Here is a 26,535-nt window from a genome sequence, read left to right on the forward strand (position 1 = left end):
GATGCGAACTGGAAACGAGATGGGTATATAATTTGCAGAATTTTTTTTGTTGTTTCCCACTGATCTAAGTTAATTTTATTGAAAAAACTCATATGTAAATAAAATTATATCTGACAGTATCATTGTATGTGAAAATAGTTTAAATGCGGTTAATTGGATTTAAATAAAGGATGGTATACTACAGTACAACAGACTTATTATTTTTCATACTGGTGTTGTCGTCTACTGAAGCAAGATACAGAGCAATCGGTTTAAAATAGTAACCGATGTGTCAATAACGCTTCACCCTCAAGCCTGCATCGATCATTAAAAGTAATTCCTCTTTTTGCACTAATAAGCCCTTTAATCATGAAAAGGTTGTAATAGGGGTGGACCACAATACTGTCCTATGTACATTTTGACACAATGATCACAGACATTTCTCTGGTTATTCACTATCTGTGCACGTGTCTGGTATTGTCACGTTTGTGAGCTACATTCTGAAGCCAGCTAATATTGATTGTCATGACTTTTAATTCCTTGGACTGCGTCCACCAATAACGAAGGTTGACAGATTTGACTTTTCACTTTGTTTTGGAAGTATTTGGATTTTAGAATTGGTGTTAGATTGTTATGCTTACATAAATCTTTTTGACCACGAGATGTTCACAGGGTCTTTAAGTTAAAATTACAAAAGTGCAATTTTCCTGGGATGTTAAGTAATATTTAACTCTCTTTCTTTTCAAAAACTTGTCATATTATTTGACAAAATTAGAATTTTTCATACTATTAAGCAAATCATTTTATTCTGCGAAAAAAAGAGCAACTGCAGTTGCAGCGAGATACACATGTAGGACATTACAAATAAACATTTGGAAAAGAAAAGTGCATTACAGTTATTAAATCGATAGTTAGTAGAAATAAACTGAACAAAATTTACCGTTTTCATTAATATAATAATTGATGTATACATAGAACGTCATTTTCGATATAATTTAATTGCATATAAATGACGGAATCACCTGTTTCTTTATAATCCCATTAAATTAATTAAAGTGTTCATTGTATTAAATTAGGTGAACGTATGTAATAAAAATGATCAATTTATTTAATTTCATTGTTTTTCGATCAGCAGCTCCGATGCAGTTCATTTAAAATTTCCATCATGTACAATTTCTTTTTCGATCATCGAATTTGTCTTTGCAATAAGTGACTACTGAAATAAGGTTTCATAAACAAAAGCAAAAAAGAAAAGGCATAAGCAGTTCAATCACAACAAGTTCAGCTTAACTAAATTTTCTAATTCGAAGTCCGTAGGCAGGCGAAGTGTTGTTTGGTTCCATGTTTTCAGAAAAGTGACGTCATCCTTTCACTTTACTTAAAGTAGTCATCCAATAACCGGTGCAACACCAGCAACTTTCAAATCTGATGACTTCACCTGAAACGAAATTCCATCTTGACCATATATGGAATAACCTATTTTTGTTTGCATTTCATCTTATGAACATTTCATTGTGACTTTTATTTTGCGCTGTATTAAAAATTAAATGAATAGAAAAAAAAAAAAAAAAAAAAAAACATCTGTCATGCATAAGGAGTTATTGGTCAATTTGATAAAATTCAGCAACACACTGACTGTAAACAGCATTAAGGTACATGTACATATAGTTTGAATCATGTATACAGTTTGAAACAAATTGCGAATATGGTAGTATTACACAGAAAGGAAAGATGTGAATAACGTTCAACACTAGAGTCAATTTACCATTTTCTGGGAAACAGTAGAAATTCCGGCATTGCTAGTAACGGTGACTTTTGACCTCAGTCCTGAGTTTGGTAAGGTCGCACCTCCAGGAGTGAGGAATAAATTGACAAAGGTACACTTGCCCTTAACCATGTTACAAGTACAGTCAAATGGGGTACATGTACCATCAGGCACCTGGCACAAGAAATGATGAAATAATTCTATCACATTTTTACCTCCCAAAGATACGCAGAACAGTACTTGAATCTAATCTATACCACAATGGTTCAGAAATTTTATGGTGTATATTAAAGTACATTTAATTATGTGTAAACCCTGTTTCGCTATTAAATACATGTACAGATTGTTTATTTTTCTTATGATTTTGAAAAAGTGTATATTTCTTTATTATTTTGAAAAATGTAGACAAAAAATATCAAAATATTCTTTATACCTTATTTAACCTATCAACATTTATCATGACGCAAAAATTAACTCAAATACACTGTATGAGTTCAAGGGAAAAAAAAGGAACGTTGACCATGGCATGGTCACCTGACACATTCAACCGTCCAAACGGTCTTCTTTACATTAATGTCAGCTAGCAAACGCCAGATGGCACCTAGATTGAAGATAAGAGAGCGCCTCTGCTATATTCTCCAAGGTTTGGACACTACACGCAAACCAAAAGGCTGTGCAATACGCACTTGTTACCCATTACTTACAGAAAAGTTCCGACCAAATACGAAGGTTCCGTCTATCAGGTTGAACAGCTTCCACTCAATGCGATCTATTCCGCTCTCTAACTCCTGAGCGGTAAGGTGAATTCTAAATTCGAAATAGATTTTATCATTGGTTCGTAGCAGTCAAGATTTAGTTGAAAAAGGATTAAACAAACACTGCAAATGCCTCTAATGACCATCATTTCATATATTGTCGGCTTCAGCTGACCAACAATTTCCAGATAATATCAATCAGATAATTAAATTTCAATGGCATTTGTATCTTTTTGCATGTTCACTAAAATGTTGTCCAAATTGAAAAAATAATCTTTAAAAGTTTTAATCGAGAAGATGATACGTAAAGTGCACTATACACGGCAGGCTCACCTTCCCATCCCGCTAAATACACTCTGAGCGTTTACAGTTGGGGCTACAGAGTAAACCTTGACTGTCACACTATCGATGACGTCACCACCCATGATGTCAATAGCCTTAACCCAAACTCTGGTGACACGTGCTGACTTAGGAACTGTGATGTTGTACTGTTGGGTTGTAGGCTCAGGCAAAGTGTGCCAGGCAGTTGGACTCGAAGTATTGGCAGCAGCATCAGATTCAAAGAACATGAAAGCGATCTTGAATTGAACAATTCCATCGACATTCTAGAATGCAGAAAACGTGTAGACCAATTTGATAAACATCTGAAAATGTCCATCCAAAAGTATGCATATTACCTCCGCAAATGCATGCAAGTAAAACGACCTCAAACATAATTTGTGTTCCACTAAGAGAATTATAGATACGTAAAATATGCTAATCAGAAAAGAATCACCTGTGCTTACCTTGGTCCCTGCAACATTATTCTGAAACTCGCGGTCGTCATAGCCAGGCTCTATAGCAGGGATGAAACCGTCGATTCGTCCAAAGAAACCGTTATTCTTGTGAAACTGGTTAACAAACACGCCTTGAAAGTCTACAGTTATCACATCAGTGGCCGCGTTCAGCCACCCGCCCTTGCTACCGATTATTCTAACACGGGCACCGGCGGCTATCTCTGGTTTGTGTTTGCTGGCGTCATCATAGAGAACAAACCGACGAGCTAGGATACTGTTACCAGCTTTATCGTGTACTTTTAATACAACAGAGTGCAGTCCGTAATCGTTCAGCTTCACATCCACAGGTAAACTATCACCAGGGTAGACAACGCCGGTATAAGCTGGGTTGTGGGCGCTTGTGTCTTCCGTGAGGAGTCCTTTTGACCCGTTGTGCAGCCGGTAAATGGTGTAGGTATAGTTGGCTATACCCGAGGCAGCATCCACCCAACCTGACCAGGCAAGCTTCAGATCAGACTGGAAGACGAGTGTTAAGCTGTTAGTTTAAAAGTATCTATACTGGTTTTTGTACGTCTTTTTACATCCGCCCAGGTGGTTTTGGTTTCACGTGCGTTTGGCTATTTGTTCGTTACCAGCTTTACTTTAAAAAGTTACTGATGGATTTTGAAGTAATTTTCAGGAAAAAATGGACTAACTTAAAAGTGCTTAGATTTTGGTGGTGATTCGTTATCAATATCACTATCTGGAACAAAGAATTTTAAGGGATTATTTACCATCGCCAGATAGCGCCAATGACCTTGACCTTGTACAATGGATGTGCTTTACTATTTTCATTTTGGAGCAAATTTCACTTGGCTTAGCAAAAGTTTTGTTACAAATTAACCAGACCAAAAACAAGATTATATAGTAAGCTTTACTATGATAAATAATTGCCTTTCATTTCCGTTTTGGTCTATGTTAAAATGCAACAGATGTGCCTGTTGAATACTCTTACCGTTTTCAGTATTCCGCCTCCAACATCCAACATCAGGTTCTTGCAACCATAGCTCACGGCGCAGTGGAACGGACGCATGAAGTCAAACCTCACTTCTATTTGTTTTTGGATTGACTGGCCCTGGTAGTATTTACGGATAGAGGGAGACCGGGTTGGTGGCTGCAGATCGATGTAGCCGCCATTCCGTGCATAAGCTGTCAGTTGTACCCTAAAATACGAAAGGAATGGTTAAATGATCTTCAGGAGCGTGTCATTTACTGGAACATACCTAGTGCCTTCAGGTACTTTGACATCAGATTTTTACCAACTTTTCTTCATGTGCAACTGATCAAAACCTTGTATTTTGGCAAAATACAAACGGGAAGAAAAATCGCCTTCTCCATTTTTGAGCACAAGTTTGACATCCTTGGAATTGAACCAAATATCTTCAAAAATACCACAGTCCACTAAATTAAATTACAATGCCAAACGTACCGTACCAGTGACAGGAAGAGCATTGTGTTTTCCAATACATATAACCTATCTGGCAGGGAAAACCTATTGCTCTGAAAGTTCTATATTCCTTATTTGTTAGAAAGAACATACACTGTATATGGTACAGTTACCTCAAAAGATACCCTAACATATTAGAAAAAGCTTTATGTGGTGATCTGACAAAATAAGTCCAATTACCTAAAAGTACATGTACTATAGGAGTTGTTGCCACTAATATACTGTTAAAATAACCCTACTTGCCTGTCGCTGTCGTGGAAAGTCCAGCTTACATGCTGATATCCGTAGCAGTTTAAGTGCTGAATAGGCTTGTCTGGACTTGGGTTTGTTTGGCAGGTCAGGTTTCCTCTCAGAAGTTCGTAATATCCTGCAAAAACACAAAGATTTCAGTTAAATATCATAGGACCTATAATACATCAAATTTTCGTGGTCAAATATTTTTTCTCGATTTGGCAAACCTGTCGAAAGTACGTGATATCATGGTATTCCCACATTATCTGGCACCAAGAATCACTCCGATCTGGGTTCCAGTTGATCATACTAAGCAAAGCTTTAAAATCCAAAACGATTGGATTATCACGAACAACAGGTCAAAAAATCAGTCTCGCCTCTGACAATGGAGAATTTCATTCCAGCCTCGACAATACCGACATCTACCGACGGAATGTAGGCAGGTGGCCGTGGTAGAGGGTGGTTATAGGTTATGGTCCAATTCATTACGCCACCCTGGGCCTTCTTCAGACTAGTGAACCCCAGCGCTATGGTATCAGACACATCGTTGAATTCTATAACTGCTCTGCTTTGGCCGTACACGACAGATATCTCTCCTTCAATAAGTATTGGCTTCTCTGTAACTGAGAGAAGTAAAAGATGGCATAAACATCTTTTAGACCAAATAACATACAATATTAAAATTGAACTACTGAACTGCAAATTATAATAATATATTGAAATGGATTCACAATTGAAACTTATAGACTTTAATACAAAAGCACATATTACAATATTAAGCTGCCATCTTTTTTTCTGCAAATTTAGGTTAGAATTAAGACAAACTATTTTTGGACCCGCTAAATAAATAAATAAATAAAACATACTAGTAAGACAGTACTCTCCAGTAAATCCCTTCTCGCAAGTGCAGTTGTTAAGTCCACATTTTCCAGGATAACAATGGGTTCCGTCAATTTGCCAAGATGTGGAGCATTCCTCTGCAACAAGAAGATAGATAGAAATAGAAAAGTAGTGGCTATGCAAATAATGTTTTAATCAATTTCATCAAAATATTTCTATATGTCTGATGAAATAGAAATTTATTGCACAATTGATGAAATCCTCGCGACTTTACCGTATATTATGTTACTACCTTTAATGGTCACTACTGAGTAAGGCATGAGATGGAATATCGGATGAAATACCTGAAATTTGACTATTTAACTCCGATATCTTACCTTTGGAGAACTGGTTTGACGCAATACTCTGGAATACCAGAAAATGAACTTTGTATACGATATAATTTGATATAATTACAAACATCTTACAGTAATCTCGTTGTTAGATATGCGTTCTATGTTAAGGCTTTCTTTTCTATTTTTCATCAAAGGGTATAAAGCTTATACAGCAATAGGCATATGTTTCTGTCTGGTATTAAATTTGACAAAATCATTATTATTTTTGTAACATATTATGTATATTTTAATATATAAAAATACTCACAAAAAGTTGGTATGTGGCATTCAACATGGCCTTGTTGTACACTATGACTTGGATGGACACGTCCTTCTGGGCAGCACTCATACGCCGTGGATCGGGCTTCATGTTAACGACTATAGCTTTGCACGTGGCCGATGGCAGACAGACACATGTTGGCGCACTGCAGTGGTTCTGCAACAAAACCCTTTATTTTCAAATGTCAGATTCCTCGTTTCTGAAAGTTCGTATGAAGGTCATAGTTCACGTTTTAAAAGTACCTTCTGTTATATATGTTTGTATTGAACACGGTATGAATACCAATATTGATAGAAACATTGCATGTGTCAGAGGCATTAACCAATAGAAGTCAAATACAGTTGAACATGCAGAACTTGTTATTGGAGCGTCAAGGTCAGTGTATTACCTATTTGACATTTAAGTAGATATATGTTTGCTGTTTTAGATGACAGTGGGGAGAATGAAATGCTTTTTCTTTTGTTTAAATTACATCAAAAGAATGCTTATTCCAATTTCTTTGAAAGATTACAGAGTACGCATTCCTACTTTTTGATATTCTTTTATAAACCTAAAATATTTATGTCAGTACAGAAGTATAAGGTGTCATCCACGATGAGGTTATTTTTTCGTGACAATTGACTTGTCGCAATGTCAAATTGGTATCAAGTATGCGGGCGTGTAATAGGCATAGTAAAGTTAACGGAATTGCCCCTGAAAGTAAGAGTTGTTTGTTTGTGGTAGATAAGACATTCTTTTTTTTTTTTATTCTTTACATTTGATCATTTCACTTAGCTAGGAGTTGGTCTTGCTTTGACTTACATCTGTTTCAACTTGGTTGTCTTCTATTAGCTTCCCCGTGATAGCGTCAGTGATTCTGTACCGTACACTGTGTATACCACTCTCCTGATCGTGGGCTTTAACAGCAATACTAAAATAATATAAAAATATATAAAGATATCTACAAAATATTCAAGTTCATGTGTTGGTGTAACAGGTAATTTTGGAAGTTTTTTTCCATGTTGACTTTAGTCCGTTTAATCATTTGGAGTAGATAAGTCAACATTTTCATCTAAAAATCTAGAGTTAAATATTTATAATTGAAATCATAGATAAGAATAAAGGAGCAAATACTGGGTGAACCCTCAAACAAAGTCATAAATCAATGGACATACCTCCCAGTCTCAATGGAAGCCTGTCCTATCACTGGGGGTGTTGCATCAACACGCAGAGTGATACTAGAGACCTTGTGGTTTCCCTTCAGATCACTGGCACGAACCCAAATTTTAACTGTGTCCTGTTCTACTCGTGGTATGTCAACAGACACGTTTTCAGGGACACCGGGAACAGTTTTCCAGTTCTCTGGGGCGTCTTTGTCGACACGATATCCTGGACCATACACTTTGTAGTCCACTTCGAACTTGACAATGCCGTTGATATTGGGAACTGCTTGCTGTGGGCGAAGCCCGAACTTTTGGTCATATGAAGGATCTGGGTTGTCTTCAAAGAGTGCAATTTCATCAAGGAATTGGTTCGCAAAATAGAATCTGTTCACAAAGTGGTCTTTCCACGACACTGTGACAGTTGAGCCATTTTTAGATAGGGAATTGGCGCTGGAGATCCATGAGGAACGGGGTTGGTGGTTAAATGAGTCTACAGAAAGGGAGCTGTTGGCAAAAACGTCTATTGAGGAGGCAGAGTCATAGATAACAAATCGTCTGGTTTTGATGCTATTGCCGGCAGCGTCAGTAACTGTCATTACAATTGCATAAACACCTGGGTTATCAACGGTAAACTGGGCACTGTCGTCATACTGGTCAAACTTTGCACTTGCTACAGGTTCTTCAGAGAATCTGACTAGAACTTTCTGCTCCTCGCTGTACATTAGAGCATATATATCTACAGTGTATGAATCAACTCCTGCGTTCGTATCCAACCAGCCGGACCAACTGATGTTGAAATCACCCTGAAAATCGAACGGACACCACGGATACGAAATAAAGGCACAATTTTATAGTAAGGTGACATTAAATTTGTTGCAGGTGATCTTTAAAACGTGAGACACGTCTTCATAAGATTGACATGCAAACAAAGACCACGTGTGTTAAGCCTCTCTTCTGGTCCTCAAATCAAGTTCGGTCCCTTGGTTCTAAACTGTTTACAAGAAGCTCTGTACTGGTCCTACAGCTGTAAATGTCCATTATGACGATTTAAAATGTGTTCCCCAAACGTGTCCTTGGCTGACTCTATTATGGTCTCCAATATTTGAGGTTTAAAACTTTGAGAGGCTACCAAAAAACGTACGTAAACTGAATGTTAGAAAGAAATGCATTTTAATTATTTAAAATTGTATTATATTTGCTATAATATATTCTCATATTTTTTAAAGAACACAAAAGTTTTGCTGCGTGACTACCTTTAGGATGCTTAATACTACTACAATATTTATGGCGTTCTCTCCTTCTTGTTTTCAAGACAGTTACATTCGTGGGTGATTGTGTGCATGTCGGAGGGGGGGCTACTCACTCACTGTCAAGATCGTGCGTTCTTTATTCCGTTTCAAGCTAGTATAAGCTCTTATTTTCATATGGACGCGTTTATTCCCGTGAATTTCCTAAATGTCCACTGGACTGTCAAGAACTATAGTGATTCAGAGCTTAAATCAGAACTTAGTCCCTTATATAGGCACAGTATAATGGATTTTTACTGCATACGTTTTATAAATCTATTAATACTGCAATTTATGTAAAGCGCTCCCTATGAAGGATAGTCTAGCTACTTTATTCTTTTACGAGTTTTGTTTTCAGAATTTTTGTTTCAATTTTCAGGATTTAGGGTTTAGGTATGGTCACTAACTACCAAAATGTAAGCGTTTTGTGCAAGTAGTAGAAATGGATTATATTATTTTCGAATCAGCGGATCTAAAATAAAGTTTATTAATAAACGCGCAATATATTCGTAATTAAAGCCTATTTGCCTGTTTGACTGCATTTAAACTAAGACGCAACTGACCATAATGTGTGTTTGATTGACGGGGCTGTAGAGATGTGCTGCATACCTTGTTGGTATGTATACCTAGGCCTTCACAAGCTATATATCCCATATCATTCGGATAATGTTCAAGTGATGTTTTGCTACAGGATGACAACTTAGCATCCCAATTGTATTGCTTTAGGAGCGTACAGTGAAGGGAATATCATGAAAACCCAGTGATCTGACCAAAGACATTGTGGCTATTTGATAGACTAATGGTAGAGGACAGATCCAGTATAACTACGTAGTATAAGTATGCATACCAATGCAATTTACTGTTACACAACGCCGTACACCCTTGGGTAAAATTAAAGGCTAACATCCCCGTTTCAATTTACCACTTCAAGGGAAAGATTCAGAACAGCGCCCTGGCCTGAATTTTGATCTTACAAACTGACCCCTGGAAACCATAAAATTTTCTTTAATGCCCGAAATCTGTGAATTTAAATACTCGATCCCCACCATTAAAAGTGCCACCGACCCTCACATTGACTGCCTCTCTTGTTATAGAGCACAATTCAAATTAATTTAAAAGAGACAAACCTAGCTGTTATTACAGAATCGGGATTCCTTAACAAAGATTTTGTCTCGACTCCAGGGACGTCTCAATTTCTTTTTCTCCCTATATATATATATCTTATTCAGTTGAATGGTCTTTATCGCAGCATCTATATTTAAGTTCATTAAAAACCACAAATCAAACGAATTGTGTGTACGCGCCGTAATGTACATGGTCTTTGGATGGTTATTTTAAATAATCCGATGTTGATAATTTCGAATCCTATACATTATAGTAGATGTGTGTACATGGAAAGCATCAAAACAGACTAAAGGCATTTTTGCGTCGATCGTTATACCGTTTTATTTCCATCTCATCTGTAGCGACATTTGTTTCCAGATCAACGAAGCACCGCGCAATTATGTATATATAAATATTATATAAGAGAACCACTAAAGAGCACCCGCACCAGACACGGGCATTTAATTTTGGTTGGTCCTTACGGGCTTGCATTCGACCGGAGGCAGAGTTGTGAATCAATCTAGAGTACATTATTTTCCGTATATATAAAAGTTACCTTAGTCCCGCATAATGCTATCTCAAAAATTGGTCACTTTATTACCCTTTAAAACACCGCTACAGATGTAGAAACTCCAACCCAATTATTTAAGTTTGACGTGAAAAAACTTTCAACAAAAAGTGAAAATGTGAGCCACATATATTTAGATTAATATCGGATTAAATATACACGTTCCATTACTTTCACTGGTTTATGTCATTGTACCCTCTGACAGGAAAAGCAGTCAGCAGTTATTAAAAGTAATATGAAACATTAATAAAAACGTTATGCAAATCGTGAGCGGTTGGGATAAGTTAATTTACGTTCTCATCTTTCATATGAAAAAAATGAATATTTATTACAAGAGTTCAGGGTGGGAGGGGGAGCATAAGGGCATAGCAACTATTATGTTATGAAATAACGATTTGAAATTTAAAAAAAAGTCAAGTTGAGCCTTTCTACTGATATATTTAATCGTGTTTCGTGACTGTCTAGCTTGGTCGGTTAAGAAGATATATACCCTCCCCCCTGCCCACACTTATTTCAACCTGTAAGATTGGAAAGTCGGTAGTCTGGCTCGGGCAATAAAATTTCACTATCTCCACATTTGGTTTCTATCAAGCGCGTTCAGAGCTTCAGAGCTTAGGTCAAACATATTGCTCTTCGGGCCAGGAAATCTGGAGAGGGGGAGTAGAGGAATATGTCTTCTCAATATGGAAAGCTATATATTTTTGGTAATTTCCTTTGTAACATTTACAAACACTATAAAATACCCTTTCTCGAATTAATATCATGTTCACACATTTCTGTAAATATCCTGAATTTAAATACTAATGTTAAATGTCAGAGACTTTGATTTATGACGAGAGAGAGAGGTTAAGACATTCTGTAAATGCCCCGAACTAGAGGAGAGTGTTTTAAACTAAACACATCTTGGCAATAACCCGTAGACTAGCCTGTAGAGTGGTTTAGTTATAATGATCGACATTATTGTTTATTTTTTTATTAATATCAAACAATTTTACTGTTTGCAGCTATACCTGTTTGGAACCTGTACTCTGCGCCATGTAATAGCAATGGTGTAAAGTAATGATATTGTAAAATCCTGCAATAAAATTTTCTTCAAATATCAAATTTTATGAGATGGTTGAATAAAACATCAGTAATAGAACAGTAATAGAATTCAGTATAATGATACTGAATTGTTGTAAAGACATGTAGGAAGCAGGGTGACCATATATGCTCGGAATTTTGTCGGAGAGGGAAATTTCTCGAGTTTGTTCACTGCACTGTGAAGCCATATTTTGTGGCCTGAGATGCCGTATCCGTTACTTCGTGACCTGACCTGTCAAAAACATGTCTGGGCGCTCTTTCGATTCTTCCACATTAATCAAGATACGGAGTATCAATTACAAGTGCCCGGGGGAGGGGGGGGGAGCATGAAGGGAACAAATAATTATAAGTAGTTTCCTTGCGACACAAGGTTACTCTGCAATTTATATCTTTCAATTTATGCTGTGAAATAATAGCCAGCTAGTCCGTTGATCTCGCGAATCAACCAAATGACCGTTAGTCGAGTTGCTTAACTGCAAGTAATTAATCCCCTCTCCTCCCCCGAACGTCATACTGGCAGGTTTCCAAATGAAGACTATACCGCAGAAAAAGTTTGGGGCCCAAAAGAGAGTCAGCCAAGGACACGTTTGGGGAACACGTTTGAACACGTCATGATGGACATCTACAGGTGTAGGACCAGAACAGAGCCTCTGGTAAACAGTTTAGAACCAAGGGACCGAACTTGATTTGAGGACCAGAAGAGAGGCTTAACACACGCAAACATTATTATTCTCATCATGTAATATTTATATAAATCCAATTATTTCTAACGAATGAATAGTATATTTATTGACCTTGTAACAAATCAATTCTAGTGAAAACATCTTTACCGCTTTTGCTTTAAGTCAAAAACTTACCGTGCTAGTAATTTGGGGCTCCACCTTCATCATATCTGTAGCTTTGCAATTTCTCTGGCCAACAACATAACAGTGGAAAGGCTTAACGTAGTCAAACACAAACTGGGCTTTCAGCGGGTCGATACTGAGGCCTTTATAATACTTGGTAACAGTAGCATTGAGACCGAGAGCATACTCGTGAACCTTCATGAAACCGCCATTCTTTGCAATTATAGTGACGTCAATCCTAAATGGTCAAACATGCGGTTATATGCTTACGAAATAATTTGGAAAAACAGGCATGAAGGCTTGCTAAGCGCCCTTGCAAGAACAGGTCAGCCCATTAGCTAGATAATACATGAATACCACAATTTCATATACCGGTAGATATATTTACTGTCAAAATATTACAAAAATTATCATCAAAGGCAATCAGTGACTTACAATGTATTCAGTGCCATGACAAGCAGCTTATATTTTTCAATTGGTGATAATTGTAATGTACACTTACACGTCCCCGTTCACAAAACCCCACATATACGATGCAAACTTGTCACAAAAAAGAGTACCCAGGGATGGACTATCAACATTTTGCTGTTTGCATGGTACGGTGGTATTTTGCACCACGATGGCACCGCCTGGAAATACATTGCATTACATTGCTTTATATAAATGGAATGCAATTCACCGAAATGATCATCCTTCTATACCATTATTTTTTGCATTATGCTTGTATTAGTCCGTCGGTCAATAAGTGAATAAGATATTAAAAAGTATTAAATTTTGTAAGAGTTCAGCAAAAATGGGCCGCCATCTTGGGACTTTTTGAAAATGGTAAATTACTGAGAACTTCGTAGACAACACATCTGGAATAATTCTAAATATTTTCAGGATCTCAGAAATTCAAATCTTTAACTCTTGTGTTGCCATGACAACATTTCTGGCACTGACACCCACCACCAGTTACAAGGCAAATTTTGAAAATGGTAAAATAAGGACTTAGAACCTAAGTTATCAGATAAACATTGTAAATTAAGAAAACCCCTAAATGGAGAGACTTACGACTGTTAACCCACGGAATATATGAACAAATTACTGTTTTATAGATTAGTATATCAACTATGCTGTATAATGTAAACGTGTTACATATCTTACTTTGCTGCTATGTGGCTTCCACCGCGTCAAAACACATATGTCTGTTAACATATTAGATATTGAACATACTCCCCTACCTCTGGTAGACACAACTATGTTGGCTTTGGTTTCCGTCAGACCTAAAGAGAACTCCTCAATGTAGCCTGGCTTCGGAGGGAGAGCAGCGTCATATGAAACATTCCACAAGACTTGGATGACGTTCAGATATTCCAGGTTGGTGTAGACCGTCCTAGTGCTAGTACTTGGGACGGCAGTAACAGCCTTAGAATGCAGTCTAAGATTAACCACAGCGTCGTGCACAGTAGGCTTCTTGGTGACTAAAGTGATAGTTTAAAACGCATTGGTTTACCATCTTACATGAGTATTATGCCAGTAAATAAGGTAGAGATAAAACGCAATGTACAAAATATTGGTCCTCCTCAAACAACTTGCTCTCTTCTACATAACACACCTTAAGCCTGGGTCACACTGCGATTGAAACCTTTTGAAAACCTTTAAACAACTACAAATATGGTGGTCACTTGTGTTCAGTTTGTGAGCTGAATAAGAAGTTTTGGCATATTTTGATCGGTAACCAGTCGCAAACTGGTTGCAGCAATGTTGAGGTATTGTATCTGCAATCTCTTAAAGACCACCTTGAAATTGCAGGTTACCAGTCGCACACCATTTGCCGAGCGATGAGCAACCTAACAGCAACCACTGAAAATTGAAAACAGTCGCTGGGCTGCAGCGATCAAATGTCAACCGATCACCACAAAGTCGCACAGGTTTTCGCACATGTATACTGCAAAAACATGAAAGAAGTAGCTTTCACATAGCCCCCCCTCTCAAAAGACAACAGACACGTTTTAGTATAATGGCACCTTCACAAAGTGTTGGCTCCCTAACTTAAATCTTGCTTTATCTTAATCCTTGAGTTATAGTTACCTACGCATTGCGTTCATTTTACAATTGTAAGAAATCTTTCTAAAGCGATTTAATTACTCTGATATGTAACCAGCACTGTAATGATATAAATTTTCATGTAATTGTAGTGAATTGCTATCTTGCTTAAAGTCTCTGGCTCTGTGAGGCCGCAAGACTAAAACTGTTACGGTCACACTAAATAAAAAACTCTTTGAAATTTGCAAACATCAGTAATTGGATAGAAGTCAGCGACCATTTGTTTAAACTCTCAAATTGGTTCCTTAAGGTAGCCCGCTGTAACATGAAAATCCGACTCCCCTAAAATGTGACTCCCCAGTCAGATTTTCATTATGAAAATGTGACTCCCCAGTCAGATTATCATAATAAAAATGTGACTCCCCCTATGAAATTTTGACTCCCCCAAAAAAACATTCATTAATCTCATTTTATTTGAGTATATGACTGTGATCTTGTAGTATGCATAATGGAGGATACATTGGCACTTTTTTTGTAGTTTGCAGGTGAACATTTTCATGAAAAAAATTAGCAAATTAAAAATGTGCACATAATGAAAATCTGGTTCCCCCGTGAAAATTTGACTCTCCCTCCACAAAACTTCATAAATCTCATTTCATTTGAGTATATGACTGTGATCTTGTAGTATGTAAAATGGAGGATACATTGGCACTTTTTTGTAGTTTGCAGGTGAAAATTTTCATGAAAAAATAAGAAAATTTAAAATGTGCACACAATGAAAATCTGACTCCCCCTAATTGCAATTTACCAAGTACCACAGGTAAGGCCTGGAGCACTGAAATGCCTGTGGTCATTGCTTGATTGCAATCAACTTGAGATCACAAGGCTACCACCAAATTTGTCACAGCCCTGGCAGCTACCTACTGGGTAATAAAGGTAAACAAATGACCAAGTTTCAAGAAATCACAAACCTCTTTTTATTACAATAACAACATTAAAAAATAAATTTAAATCTGGAAGTGTAGCTAACAACTGTATAAAACATTTCTGTGTGGTTTAAGACTATTGTATTTAGAATGAAAAGCCAGAATATTGAAATTATTATTTACCTTGAGATGACAATACAGACACATAAAAACCCACTAGACAATAGCATTAGCGCCTTCTTATGGAGGCAGACATATTTGAGTGAAGTGAAGGATAATGATCTAGTTTCTAATTGGTCAACAAGGATAAACTAGTACATAAGGAATAGGAAATGGCAAAATGAAGTGGATTCATTTTGTGTAGTGTAGGTGGGGACGTGTCAAACGTGTGGGTCACGGATGACCCACTGGGCCTTTAAGGGTTAACCCGACATGTGAATAAGCTACCACCAAGCATGTCACAGCCCTATCACATTTGAAAGTTTGGTGGTGAAAACTTTTGTCAAAATTGAGAACGTTTTCAAAGGCATTCATCTTACTACCTGTAGGATTTGGATTTACATTTGCTACATATTTCATTTTTAGCATTAGAAAATTTCAGTGCTCCAGGTCCTACCTGTGGCATTGGTTAAAAGAAAAAATATTCAAATATTAAATATAAACAATTGATTTGTAAGTTGGGTCGTCAAAGTCCTATGGGCGCAAGAATGCATACTTATTTTCCTTTTTGCTTAATTAATCCCCTTTTTTCATTCAGCTTTGGGTAAAATAATGGGAAAACAACAGCAAGTGTTTAGTTGGGTATGCTATATAAGACGAATTAAATCAAAAGGCGATGGGGCCAATTTCTTGAGTTAAAAATGTAGCGTTTTGACAGAGTGGAAAACCTACAGGAAGTAAGATGGATACTTGTTTTAAAAATATTCACCAAAAGTTTCACCATCAAACTTTCAAATAAAAACAAAATATACATCTCTATCCAAACTATGTGGAAAACAATGGTATGTTGACTGAATATAAAATAGGTCCTTTTCTTCATGGGAGTCCAAATCTCATGGGTATAAAAATGAAGGTTTTCATGATTTCTTTTTCATTCTTTCACTCACAATTTTATCATCAAACTTTTAAAAATTTCCAATACATTTTTCATAAAATATCCTAAAAGGAAAGGTGTTGAAATGATCATCAAATATTGAATAGATAGCTTTTTCATTGGGGAGTCATTGGGTGATAAAATGCACATTCTTAATTTTCTTATTTTTCATGTTTTTTTTTTCTTTTTTTTTTTCTTTTAGTTTTTCACCCAATATTTTACCATCAAACTTTTAAATATTTCCAATATAATCTTCATATAGTAAAAGTTAAGGAAAGGTGTTGAAATGATCATCAAATATTAAATAGATAACTTTTTCATAGGGGAAGACAATGGGCGGTTAAGTGCACATTTTTAATTTTCTTATTTTTTCATGAAAATTTTCACCTGCAAACTACAAAAAAAGTGCCAATGTATCCTCCATTATGCATACTACAAGATCACAGTCATATACTCAAATAAAATGAGATTTATGAAGTTTTGTGGAGGGGGAGTCAAATTTTCACGGGGGAGTCAGATTTTCATTACGTGCACATTTTTAATTTGCTTATTTTTTCATGAAAATGTTCACCTGCAAACTACAAAAAAGTGCCAATGTATCCTCCATTATGCATACTACAAGATCACAGTCATATACTCAAATAAAATGAGATTTATGAAGTTTTGTGAAGGGGGAGTCAAATTTTCATTATGTGCACATTTTTAATTTTTTTATTTTTTTCATGAAAAAATTCACCTGCAAACTACAATAAAGGGCCAATCTATCCTTCATTTTACATACTACAAGATCACAGTTATATACTCAAAATAAAATTATATTTAAGAAGTTTTGTGGAGGGGGAGTCAAATTTTCATGGGGGGAGTCAGATTTTCATTATGTGCACATTTTTAATTTTTTTATTTTTTTCATGAAAAATTTCACCTGCAAACTACAATAAAGGGCCAATCTATCCTTCATTTTACATACTACAAGATCACAGTTATATACTCAAAATAAAATTATATTTAAGAAGTTTTGTGGAGGGGGAGTCAAATTTTCATGGGGGGAGTCAGATTTTCATTATGTGCACATTTTTAATTTTTTTATTTTTTTCATGAAAAATTTCACCTGCAAACTACAATAAAGGGCCAATCTATCCTTCATTTTACATACTACAAGATCACAGTTATATACTCAAAATAAAATTATATTTAAGAAGTTTTGTGGAGGGGGAGTCAAATTTTCATGGGGGGAGTCAGATTTTCATTATGAAAATCTGACTGGGGGAGTCAGATTTTCATGGGAGTCAGATTTTTATGTTACAGCCCGGTAAATAGCTAGTTACCCGGATGTCGATGCAGCAACGGCAACTTCTTGGCGACCGAAAACCCCATTTTGGGTATCCAATCGGTTGCTTATCTGGCGCATATTGGTTTTTAATTTATATATGCAGCTGCTGTTACTGTTTTCTTTTTGTTCTTTTAACCCTATACGTTTACTACTTACAATGCAAAGTGATTGAATCGTTGCTTGAAGCGTTGTATCTGACAGATCGTGCACATCGCGCACTTTTTACATTATCATGCTAGTGGAAACAGCCTTCTTGCGACTGAGAATACCTGCCGCCTTCCTAGCAACCTCATGCGACCTTAAAATAAAACGCATGAAAACCTTCTTGCGAGGGAGACTGCCTAAAAGTTGCCATTAGTTTTAAGTTCGGCGTTACCGAGTCTTAATGCTGCATGTAGCATAGATTCTGTCTGTATCAGTTTTAAAAGTAGAGTTTAAGGTAATAAATTAAAGGTAAAGGTTGGTGTTATTTATAAAAGCTATATACATCTACATACTTGTATAGAAGCAAATACATGTACCTCAGTCTACAATAATGATATTTGTGACTATATAAAAATAAAACACGAAACGTACTTTCTAGGCAATGGTCTCCGGTAAACCCAATTGAGCAAATACATGTAGCATTGACACCAGTACACACACCAGGGAAACAATGATGACTTTCATTTTTCCACGAGCATTTTGCTGAAAATTTAAAAAGAATTTGTAGTCACAGGAAGGCACAGCAGATCCAGAATTTCTGTACAATAGTTCACGTACACTGTACCATTTCCCCTATAATTACACAGGATAAAAAAGAAATTGCAGTAAAATTATCAGATAAACAGAGTTCGTTATTCTTTAGGAAAAATTATCTGGTACAAATCCATTTAACGAGTCTGAGTTCACTTTACACAGCACATACGTCTGCATGCAGTCCCCGTATTTTCAAAAGGTGGCACTGGAGTATCATCATAGAGACAAGACAAGCACCTGTTTGAAGACCCGTCACGTGGATTACACGAGACACTCTGACAATTGGCAATTGGAGGGCATGCTGCAAAGAATATATTAACAAAATCAAAGAATATTCAATCAACAAAATCAAATATTCTTCAAATGATTTCAATAGGCATATTTATTCCTCAACTTGCAGTAGATCTACAGACATAACGGACAAATAATCGATTTAGAAAATGAAGAGCATTTTTTTCTTATTTGTCCGCGTTATTATAAAACAGAATGAAGCTAAAAGCACACAGATCATTCACAGCAAATAAAATCTAATAAATAAGTATTTAATAAATAATCTAATAAATAGATAAAATCAATAAATAAAGCACACTTACACTTGCTGCATTTAGGTCCATAGTATCCCTTATCACAAGTGCAATAGTATGAGCCAGGCAGATTATTGCAAATTCCATTCTCACAGTAATTGGTACCATTGACTGATGTTGTGGCATTGCATTCGTTCACATCTAAAGCATACATAACCAAATGCAGTGTTAGTTTCGCCGAAGAAGGGCCTATGGGTGAAAGGCTGGCCATCAGGCAGTCATGAGAAGACTAGGGTGTAGTTTGAAATGATTCAAGCCTTATGATTAATATTTTTAAGTCTCTATCCCATTAGATGGGGTATTGCACAGCTGGGAGCTTTTTGACTCTTTTGTGGACCAAAATATGACAAACCCAAGAAAATCATGTTTCATTTCAGTAGAATCGACATTCTATTTTTCAGTAAAAGTTTCTTTTCTCATAACTAAGAGAACAGTCTAAGAGATATGTCAGCCATTGATATCTTTTATGATGTTGAAAAAACAGAGAAGGCCAGTAATGGAGTGGAATATCTATTTGTATGTTTTTTTACTACTTATCACTGCAAGATCTATCAGTTCAAACATTCACTTTCCCTTTACTTATTGAAACAGTAGGCCTATCTACAATTTATTTACAAATCGACTTCAAATGCCGTTAACTGTCCTATGTGAACTACATACACGACAACCTCACTGATTAAGCGCTTAGTTCAAATACATACATTTTGAAGTGTTTGCACATTGTTGATTATCTCACATGCGAAGCCTTGGATCATTATAAAAAGACATGTCGTTGATATGAATATGAATGTCCTTATTCACGTTGGTATAGTGTAAATGCACCTCAAGCTTGTGGTCCTTACAACTCCAATGCTTTCACGGCTCCATATTAACGATATGTACACACACTGGACAATAGAAGTGTCCCCCTACTGAACCAATACTATGGGGGAGATAAATGACTGTGGAATGATATGCTCCTGGTGTCATTTTATTAACATCAAATTTCACAAAAAATCATAAAATGAGAACAAAATATACATTCTACCAAAATATGCAGTTCAAGTCCAAAATTAGTACTTAGTGGCATAGCCACGTGACCTAATAATAGGTGCCAGTCTACGAGGCAAGGATTCATATAATTGTCTGATGCGTTCAGGGCTTATGCTGGCCCAAGCATGAAACACTGAAAATAAGAGAGTTTCTCTGCTGGTTAGACAGGCATTTGTCAAAGGTTTTGACATATCATTCCACACATTTTCTATTATGTTTGTATCTGGACTCTGGGCAGGCCAGATCACCCTGCGAATGTCCTGTTGGTCAAACCAATCATCAACTGCTCTGGGCCTGTGACAAGGAGCATTGTCATCCTGGTGAACAAATGGATAATTCCTGTCACCAAACATGTTAGTAATAGATGGTAGCAAGCCTGACTCCAAAACATCGATATATTTCTAGTGATTCATGTTTCCATCAACCGCTATCAATTCGCCCACGCCATGGATGCTGATGCAGCCCCACACCATGATGAATATTCTGCTCCGGGTTCGAAAATTCAGTGCATGTGGTTCAAATGCTTTACCAGCAGTTCGCCAGCATCGTACTCGTCTGTCATCAGAGGTCAGACCAAAGCGACACTCATCAGAAAAAAATATATAGGACCAATTGTCATGGACTGTCCAGTTCCAGATACTGTTGACCCTAGTTCACTCTACGTTGCCTGTTTTGTAACGATATAAGAGGTTTCAGTCTTGCTACCCTGCTGTACACTCTATGAGCATGTAACCGACGCCTAGCAATTTTCACAGACACATTCTTATGTGTGAAATTGTTCCACTGTGTTGTCAACTGACAAGCAGTGTCGAACTTTGACAACCTGGACATCAAAATCAGTCGTCGGTCTTCACGGCCAGTAGTTTTTCTTGGACGACCCATCAGAGGCAATTATTTGTCTCTTGATCCAGTGTTTCTATACCGAGACCAGACCCTCTGCACGGTTCTGACTGAACAATTCAATTGTATCGATATTCTGACATTGCTTATATTCCGCCTCTTCAGGTAAATAACTTGCACCTATAACCGTTAGATAATTGCCTGTATCTTGCCATATTGGAGGAAGACAGGAATAACACTTGCTGTACATGTACAATACCAACAATACAAATCCATGGTACAGCGGTTTTATACTCATTAGTCACATTATAAGTAGACCAGGCATTATAAGTACCCAAGATCTGCCTACTTTTATTACTCTGAGTTAGGGGGTGACACTTCTATTGCCCAGTGTGTGTAAGTGTCACTAATAAGGTGGCACTTCGCAGCACCGGCGGTTACCGAAACGTCTACTTATAGTATAAAGGTCACTGCCAATCACAAATAAGTTTTTTACCGATTCAAGTTGATTAAAGCTGATGGCGTATAATAGCTGCAGGGCAAATATATTTTTGTCTGTTTTTTCCCTGGCCCTCCCGAATATGTGTAATATTTCACTTGGAATTAAAGTTTACATGTGTTGTGAGGCTATAAAAAGCTTAAGTGCTTAGATATCAACATCCTAAAAAATGCCTTCAGACCATTGCCAAATACATGTAATCATGTTCAGGCGGAGATCGTAACCACTCCGGAGGAGAAAATAAGTGATTTTAATAAATGGTTGCAATACTTTTCTAGCTGCGCACGTAGTACACATGCGCAGCTCCTATCTGCCGTCCGCATTTTCCTGATACGAGCCTGGAGGAAGGAGAGAACATCAACAACAACAAAAAACGAAAATGCCACTTTGACCTAAAACGAAAAAGTGGGCATAGTTTACAAATAATACCCATGAACAATATATATTAATATTTTAATGACCAGTTTTATGTGAAGTCATTTAAACTGATTGTGGTTCCCAGGCTATTTAACTTAACTGGTAACTATTCCTTCCATACTCTCCATACTCTCTACCACTGCAATAAAAAATGGTATATAAGTCTGTTAAATTCTTATATACATTTAATTTAGTTCTAAATGTACCCCATAACATTTACACTGCATCTTTCTGAACATTTCAGAGGGAAATATCGAAAGGTGCTTTTGTATGAGGGAGTCTGAATAGGGAAAGGTAATAATAATAATAATAATCGAAGACACTGAAAACAGAGTTTCATATCATCAAGGCAAATATAGTTTTAGCTGATTTGTGAACACATAATTAACGGGGTTCGGCACGTGAAGATTTTTTTCTTTTCCTCTTAGATAATGTGGGAATAAACTCTGTCATGGTATACAATAAATCGTTGCACCTAAAAAAACATGGAAGCCAATTTGCTCATTCGAGATGATGTCATAACAACATCTTTTTAGGGTAAAAATGAAAATATCGCTTTTAAACAGATCTCTCTTGAAAAGCTGTTTGTAATTTTCATTAGAGCGACCAAATAATGACTTTGTTTAACGGAACATTGTTATTAAGGACAAGCTCTTGCATCAGATTGTATTCCACACCCTAGATAATTTTACTGATAATGTTTAATTTAGTAAAAGAGCTAAGTCGGAAACCGATCCCTCATCTCACACCAATATACAAAGCATGGCAATTGGTGATTAACGCTTGGTCACCCTATGAGCAGAAGTGTGTGGTGGCGAATATTAACAAACAACAAAAAATTGGAGCCTGTACTTCAAAAATGTTTACTTTTATTGCGCCTATGTTCAGATAAGTTGTGCACTAATATACCTACCTATGCACGTTCTGGACCCGGACAACTCATAACCACGAACACAGTCGCATCTGTAGCTACCCGGGGTGTTAATACACTTATCTGAGCATCCTCCAGCATTATTACTGCACTCGTCAATATCGACAGCCTCTGGAAATGTTGAAATATATGTAGACCATCGAATTGCAAGGCATCCCAATTTTTTTCATGCAGGACTAAAAGCCAGGCGAATAGGTATTTCTGTGAACATTAATAATAATTTAATATTAAAATATAATTCTAAAATAATTATAATTAAAATTATAATTTCAAAATGCAATTTAGAATTTGTTACTCCCGTGATATTTGCATAATGATGTTATGAACAACAAAAGTACTATAGGTGACTATTTGTGTTAAAGAGCACGTGTTTAATCACGAAAGAGCACTGTTAAATCAACAGACTTACCATAGCGAGCCTCAAACCCATAGTACGCGTAATTACTTGAATCGGAGTGAAAGTAAAATGTCATATAGCGACCTGATGAGTAAATTGGTTGAGGACGCTGGCCCCAGGAACCACGCCCAAAGACCGCCACCAGGTTAGAGGTGGTGGAACTGTCGTATACATGCAGGGCGTCTGTGGTTTGTTGTATTTGAAAATTTCTAGTAAAAGTCACCTTTATCCTGTATCCCACAGGAACAGTTATATACCAGTAACAGTTTTGATAATTATTGTAATTATAATTGTATCGTGCCGCATAGAATGTCCCCGACATCCCTGAATCAAGCCTGTAGGTGCCACTATTACAGGACTGGAAAATGCAACGTTTTATGTTTTAGCATGACGAATATGTTCACAACTGGTTCCACGCACTAACATATATAATAGTACTATTTAGAAATTTAACATTTGCATTTTGACTAATGACTTCATCGCTACTTTCACACCAAAAAGTATTTGGGCGATATTTATCAACGGTCTTCAGACAAATCATCAAATTAATGAACACTCATTTTAGAGGGTAGATAGGCTACTAGTATAAGCTCAGACATTTGTTTGTTTGTTTGTTCAAATATACAGATGTAAATCACAAATGTTGGTGAAGTTTATGAAAACAGAGATGCCTAAATAATTCCCGTTAGTTAAAACAACATGGTCTTTTTTAAACAACACACAGATGTTGAACTTGCCGAACCTTTGAAGCTTTTCATTTCGATGTTGACAGCATTCAAATGCCGTCGAGTTCATGCTGGGACTTCATTTAAATCATTGTATTTCTAAGAACTCTACCTTCATTTACCTACGTTTATAAGGACTTACTTTTACATGAACTTACCGTATACGAAACACTTTCCGATGATACAGCTTGGAGCAGAAATGACAGACATATAAATGTCCAGACAATGAGTTCTACATGTATCCGCGACATTTTACGCCACACTGGTACACCGATAAAATAGGTTGCATTTTATAGGCTAACTACTCTGGCTATCTAAGATAGCTATTCATGTATGATAATAAACAAGTGCGACCACGTACAGCACGTCTAGAGCAGTGGGGGTATTTTGTATTTGATTGACAACTTATCAATTATGATGCGAGATGCAAAAATACCCCAAGAGGATACAACTCCTTGCTCCATGTTACAGCCATACTTCATCAAATCTCAGTGTCACTACTGTTATAGACGCTTTACCACTCACTCATGTTATGAAAGGGAAGACAACAACAAATCCTTAAAGCCTACGGTCACAAGGCATTCTCACTTGCAGTCTCCATCCTTTGGAGTCAGCTGCCTCAACATATTAGAACTGAATCCAGTGTTGGTATGTTTTAATAAGATGAAAAACGTTTAATTTCAACTGCATATCAACCGATTTCGTGTTTTACTTCCAACATAAAATTCAGCTCCAACGTTTTAATAACGTATATCTTAATATTTCTTCATCATTTACACTATAACTCCAAGGGGATTGAACTCCCAATCAATGAGTACATTGAGTCTATTGATAATTTTGTCATTTTTCCTCTAGTACACACAGTACACTGAATACGAAAGGAGTGACGACATATCTTGCCTTTCGTCATCCCAAATGCACGGTGCTGAGATTACTCATGCAGGCCCGTAGCCAGCAACTTCAGAGGGGGGTCCTTTTCTGAAAAAGTGGAACTTTTACCATAAAATCCTCAAGTACATAGATCAAATTTTACCCAGAGTGGACCTTTACCCAGAAAAAAGGGTGGTTCTTTCGAAGCCCCCGAACCCCCCCTGGCTACGGGCCTGTCCTGACCTGGCAGGCCCGTAGCTGGGGGCGGGGAGGTTCGGGAGGTTCGAAAGAACCACCCCTTTTGCTGAGAAAAGGGATTGCTTCTCTAAATACACTCCAAAGATTGACCAAACACATGCGTTTTTATACGAGGGCAGAAATTGCCGAAAAGACCACCCCTCACATTTCTGACCACAGAACATGCAACTGCATGCATCAATTGTTTCGAGAGCTGTGTGGTAATTCACCTGGCTATACATGGATTGACACCTCAGTTTCAGATTTAAAATAGTTAGAGAGAAAATAAATATTTTGTAGAAAATTTACTCGCCAAAAAATAATATTCCATATTAAGAAGTAACCCTGTATCTAGTAGACATTTATTTTGTACTATTGTTTCATTAAATTTTTGAAATTCTTGGGATAATATACGTTAAAAAGTAATATGCATGTATAAATTAACCTTGCTTTCATTCTGGTCGGTGCATGTCCATAAATTGGTACCTAACTATATAATGTTTATCCAAGGCTTAATCCTGAAATCGGGTTGATGGACATCAAACAAGAACATATCTTTTACCACTTGCTGTGCCACAGGGTTATCTTCTTCCCACCAGCTTATATCGATATTAACAAAATTAAACAGATAATAAACTACTTCAAACGCGCCTATATGCACTGTACTACTACAGCACTTAGCAAGACTTTGAAGCTTAATACATGGTGCTTAAAGGGGAGATACAGCATCTGAGTGAAAGCTTTGACATCATGTACTGCAGGGTTCCATTTGGGCCTAACGCCAGACAAAATTGATGAAATTTCAAGGAAATCAGAATATCTTTTGCAACTTAGAGAAAATAGTGAGAATAAACTTTGAATTGGAATGCAAATCATATCTCAGATACCTCATACAAATCATATCTCGGATAAATCAAACTTCACTACTCAGCTTCACTACTCAACACGTGGGTTACAGGTGATACACTTGTACATCCTAACGCTATGTGACCTGACCTTCTTGGTGTGTACACATCCATAAGATAATTCAACGGCCTCTTATTAGTGGTTATTTGCCCTTCAGAATCCTCCATATCCACGTTAGAGGTCTTTCCCAGTTCAATATTTTCCACGTGAGCCTCGTGAAGTGATGCTGCTATTTTATCCGTGGAAATGTACGCATTGCGTTTGCTGAGACAATTTGCAAATTTACAGTGCGCTTTTCAATTCGAGTTTCTGTATTCTTATACTTGGCACTTCTCATATGGGTATCTCCCATGGTATAGATTCCCACTGTATAGAAAAACGCATTATCATTTCATGCAAGTAATAAGATATCTCAAATTCCTGAACGTACATTTGCAAACAAATAAAAACAATTGCGCATCCCGGATA

At 36.8% G+C, this 26,535-nt stretch overlaps 2 protein-coding genes across 2 annotated transcripts; both read right to left on the reverse strand.

Annotated features, from left to right (window-relative positions):
• Positions 1 to 1,149: 1,149 nt before the first annotated feature.
• On the reverse strand, positions 1,150 to 3,856 carry LOC147762516 (uncharacterized). The gene is made up of 5 exons (XM_087011770.1): positions 3,285 to 3,856; positions 2,833 to 3,104; positions 2,449 to 2,551; positions 1,745 to 1,918; positions 1,150 to 1,417 (listed from the first exon to the last, which is right to left on the reverse strand). The coding sequence occupies exons 2-5, from the start codon at positions 3,066 to 3,068 to the stop codon at positions 1,367 to 1,369; spliced, it is 564 nt and encodes a 187-aa protein (XP_086867896.1). The 5' UTR covers positions 3,069 to 3,104; positions 3,285 to 3,856; the 3' UTR covers positions 1,150 to 1,366.
• On the reverse strand, positions 3,105 to 18,591 carry LOC147762517 (uncharacterized). Its single transcript, XM_087010810.1, has 14 exons — positions 18,468 to 18,591; positions 13,738 to 13,977; positions 13,017 to 13,143; positions 12,527 to 12,752; positions 7,641 to 8,431; positions 7,288 to 7,396; positions 6,475 to 6,642; positions 6,210 to 6,237; positions 5,859 to 5,969; positions 5,370 to 5,615; positions 5,005 to 5,128; positions 4,270 to 4,477; positions 3,285 to 3,791; positions 3,105 to 3,143 (listed from the first exon to the last, which is right to left on the reverse strand). The coding sequence occupies exons 3-14, from the start codon at positions 13,040 to 13,042 to the stop codon at positions 3,105 to 3,107; spliced, it is 2,583 nt and encodes an 860-aa protein (XP_086866936.1). The 5' UTR covers positions 13,043 to 13,143; positions 13,738 to 13,977; positions 18,468 to 18,591.
• Positions 18,592 to 26,535: the final 7,944 nt, after the last annotated feature.

This window comes from Lingula anatina, chromosome 4 (assembly GCF_051362555.1).
Source record: "Lingula anatina isolate TDL-2025a chromosome 4, LinAna3.0, whole genome shotgun sequence".
In the NCBI taxonomy this organism is placed as follows: domain Eukaryota; kingdom Metazoa; phylum Brachiopoda; class Lingulata; order Lingulida; family Lingulidae; genus Lingula; species Lingula anatina.